We start from the raw sequence: 3,116 nt of genomic DNA, 5'->3' as shown, positions 1-3,116 counted from the left end.
GCTGTGATACAAAGCCTAACTACCCCTGCCCCCAAAGGAGATTAGACAGAGCATCAAGTAAGACATGCAAACATGTTTTATGTAAGGGAGCAGGGCCATCAAAATGTGAATAGAGCAAGAAGGGCAGAGGAGAAAGGCTGAAGCATCAGGGAAATACAAGCACCTAAAAGAAACACATATTAGGAGGACATCAAAAGGTAAAATGACAAAAAAATACCTGCAGGTTATAGTGGAAACTTCAGAGCTCCTATGTGGGGTCTGGTCAAACAATGAAGCTGAACCCAGTGAGAAAAACGTAAGAAAAAAGGAGTTCAGCTAGGTAAGTGATGATGAAATAAAGGAATTACAGAACAACATAGTAATTCAGCCATAAAATGGCCATGAAGTCTATAATAGGCATTTTGTATATATTACCACTCAATGTATAGGTTTGTTTGTATTTATACAAGTGACAAGGTACACATGCTAACAAGCAACCACCCATCAAGTGTATGTGTAACACATGATAGGATGACTATTACTGTGAAATAAATAAGCCAAACTTGAAATGTATTTGCAACAGATTCCCTAAACTCAGGAATCGCCCACAATAGATTAAAACTTTTGTTTGGCAGTCGTTTTCTCCTTTATCATTAGATAAGGTAGGAAATAAAATAATAAACCACTGTCAGAAACTCAAACCCCTAATATACTAAATGCACATTTTCATAATAGCATGCCTGGATTTTGCCTGCAATATGAATGGTCCTCAGCAGGATATGTTGTGTCCAAAGAAATGTACAGCAGATTAAATTCTATTTTGCAATAGTTGTTCACCCCCTCCCCAACAACACAATTAAATAAAGATTCACAGACTAAAACAATTTAAATTAAAGTCAAACACAGGAAAAACAGACCCACTGACAGGTGTCCTTACAGTTTTACTGAGTACATTTTCAATATAGCTCATATTGCTACACAAGTCATTTTGTAATGCTGTGCTATGGTGTTCCCCCTGACACTCCTAGTTACTATCCAGTTCCTTCTACCCAGCCACCAACATACTCCCTATAAACCTCCATCTCTCCTGCACCCTCTCAACCAGCCAGTCCAATGTACCCTATCCTAACCTTTCCCCCCCAATACACCTCACCTAACCCTTACCACACTCTTACCCAAACCTGCCCTCCTCTCCTACCCAGCCACCCCACTACCTCCTTTTGTATTCACCATTTTTGTTACAACTCCTGTCATTGCCCTATATTGTGACGATTGCCAGGTTGTTGCCCATATATTCACAGTTCACATTTGTTGGCTGTGTATTGTCACAGTTGCCCGTTTGCTCGCTATCAATGTTGTTACCTGCTCATTGTCACAATCACACAGTCCTAGCTCTCATATTGTCACCACTGCCCATTTGTAGCCCATGTATTGTCACCACTACCCATTTGTTGCCCATGTATTGTCACCATTGCCCATTTGTTGCCCATGTATTGTCACCACTGCCCATTTGTTGCCCATGTATTGTCACCACTGCCCATTTGTTGCCCATGTATTGTCACCACTGCCCATTTGTTGCCCATGTATTGTCATAATTGCCCACCTATTCTAATAATTGCTTACTTGTAGTCCAGATATGGTTATGCATTTTCTTTCCCCCTTAGTGTTAAGTCAGCACATTTTCTTTCAAAGACCATAATATTTTACTGAACCCCTGCAGGCACTGCCAACTCTAGCCCTATACTAGTAGCCCATTGCCTGGCTCACTGTGTTTGGAAAATCCCCAGGGATGAATGTATAGGTAGGTCAGTGCTTCCCATGTTCTCATTTGCAGCCCCGGGGGTATTATTTCTTGTTTTGGCCATTGGGAGGCCGATAATGATGTAACACTCGCACTGGCATGTTATGGAGTGTCACCCTCTCCTAAGACGTCACACCTGTGTATTGCATGGTTTACTTTGCGGAGAGATGAAGTCCATGGAGCAGACACAATGCAGAGCATCCTGTTTCCCTCTAGTGTTCGCCAAGATTCGTGACGTCACCTCGCCGGGAGGTCAGAGGGCAAAGGTTACAGCATCGCAATATGGCGACCACCAAGCGCGTTTTATACGTAGGTTAGTAAGATCTGTTTTTAGGGCTCAGATATGATGTATCGTCCGGGTGTGGTATGGTGGCCGGTGTGCAATGCTGGGGACACGTGTGCTTGTGCTTAGCTTCAGGTTATAGTAGTATTTTTATTCTGTGCATTAAAGAAAGCAGGAGAGTGTTAGTCCATAAATAAAGAATTATCCATTCATTGTATTTCCTATCACAGGAGGACTGGCCGAGGAGGTGGATGAGAAGATCCTGCATGCAGCCTTCATCCCCTTTGGAGACATCACAGACATACAGATTCCTCTGGACTATGAGACGGGTGAGAGCTTAGTGATGGCTGTAATACTATCTCTTATTATAATCTTATAATCTGTATCTTATATGTATATTACAGGGAATGATTTCACTGCAACCAATGTATTCCATGTCATTGTGTACTGTCCAGGATAACATTCTGTAGCACTGCAGCAATACTAACTACCCAAAGAGAGATAGTGGGGCTGCTATACTGACAGAAAGCTACGGTATAAACACAGGGTCTCTTTTAAAGCTGATTTTGCAGTAAAGTAAAAGATCTGCTGATATTGCCCCCTTTCCCATAGTAATCACTGACAGTACAAAAATGTACTTAAAGCCACTTTAATACATTCCTTATCCATATCTTCTTCATCATCAGAGGGTTTGATATCACAGTCCCTTCATGAAGATTTCTTGAGCAGGACAATATTGTCTGCTCTGTATTCTGCTCCAGCAATATAAGCAGAACTTTTATTTTTACTGCAATGTCCACTTTGGAGCAATAAAGTTGATCTGAAGTCAAAGCTATAATTCTGTATAGAGTAGGAAAAGTTTGAAGTTGTAAAGTATAGCTATTACTCGTCCCCCTATCACGTTTGGCTGCTGTTTGTGGCTCAGTTGAATAGAATTCACCTCTGTCTTGTTCTGGGGACAACTGTTTACCAGAATGGGCTTGTGTGTTTGGGTGTGAGGGATTGGGGTGATCTGAAATGGAAAAAGACAGTAAAAGTCTGATATATGTTCTA

At 41.5% G+C, this 3,116-nt stretch overlaps 1 protein-coding gene across 2 annotated transcripts in view; it reads left to right on the top strand.

Annotated features, from left to right (window-relative positions):
• The first annotated feature begins 2,033 nt into the window (after nucleotides 1-2,033).
• PPIE (peptidylprolyl isomerase E) overlaps nucleotides 2,034-3,116 on the top strand; it is a 7,132-nt gene continuing 6,049 nt past the window's right edge. Inside the window, exons 1-2 of one of the 2 annotated variants that reach the window (XM_072417449.1) lie at nucleotides 2,034-2,093; nucleotides 2,294-2,392. In XM_072417449.1, coding sequence (XP_072273550.1) covers nucleotides 2,063-2,093; nucleotides 2,294-2,392 — 130 coding nt within the window. In that variant the 5' untranslated portion in view covers nucleotides 2,034-2,062. Of the gene's footprint in view, nucleotides 2,199-2,293; nucleotides 2,393-3,116 lie in introns of both variants that reach the window. The other variant, XM_072417441.1, reaches the window with a different exon arrangement.

Source organism: Pyxicephalus adspersus, chromosome 1 (assembly GCF_032062135.1).
Source record: "Pyxicephalus adspersus chromosome 1, UCB_Pads_2.0, whole genome shotgun sequence".
In the NCBI taxonomy this organism is placed as follows: domain Eukaryota; kingdom Metazoa; phylum Chordata; class Amphibia; order Anura; family Pyxicephalidae; genus Pyxicephalus; species Pyxicephalus adspersus.
The sequence above is the reverse complement of the archived record's forward strand: the minus strand, read 5'-3'. Positions and strand labels throughout refer to the sequence as shown.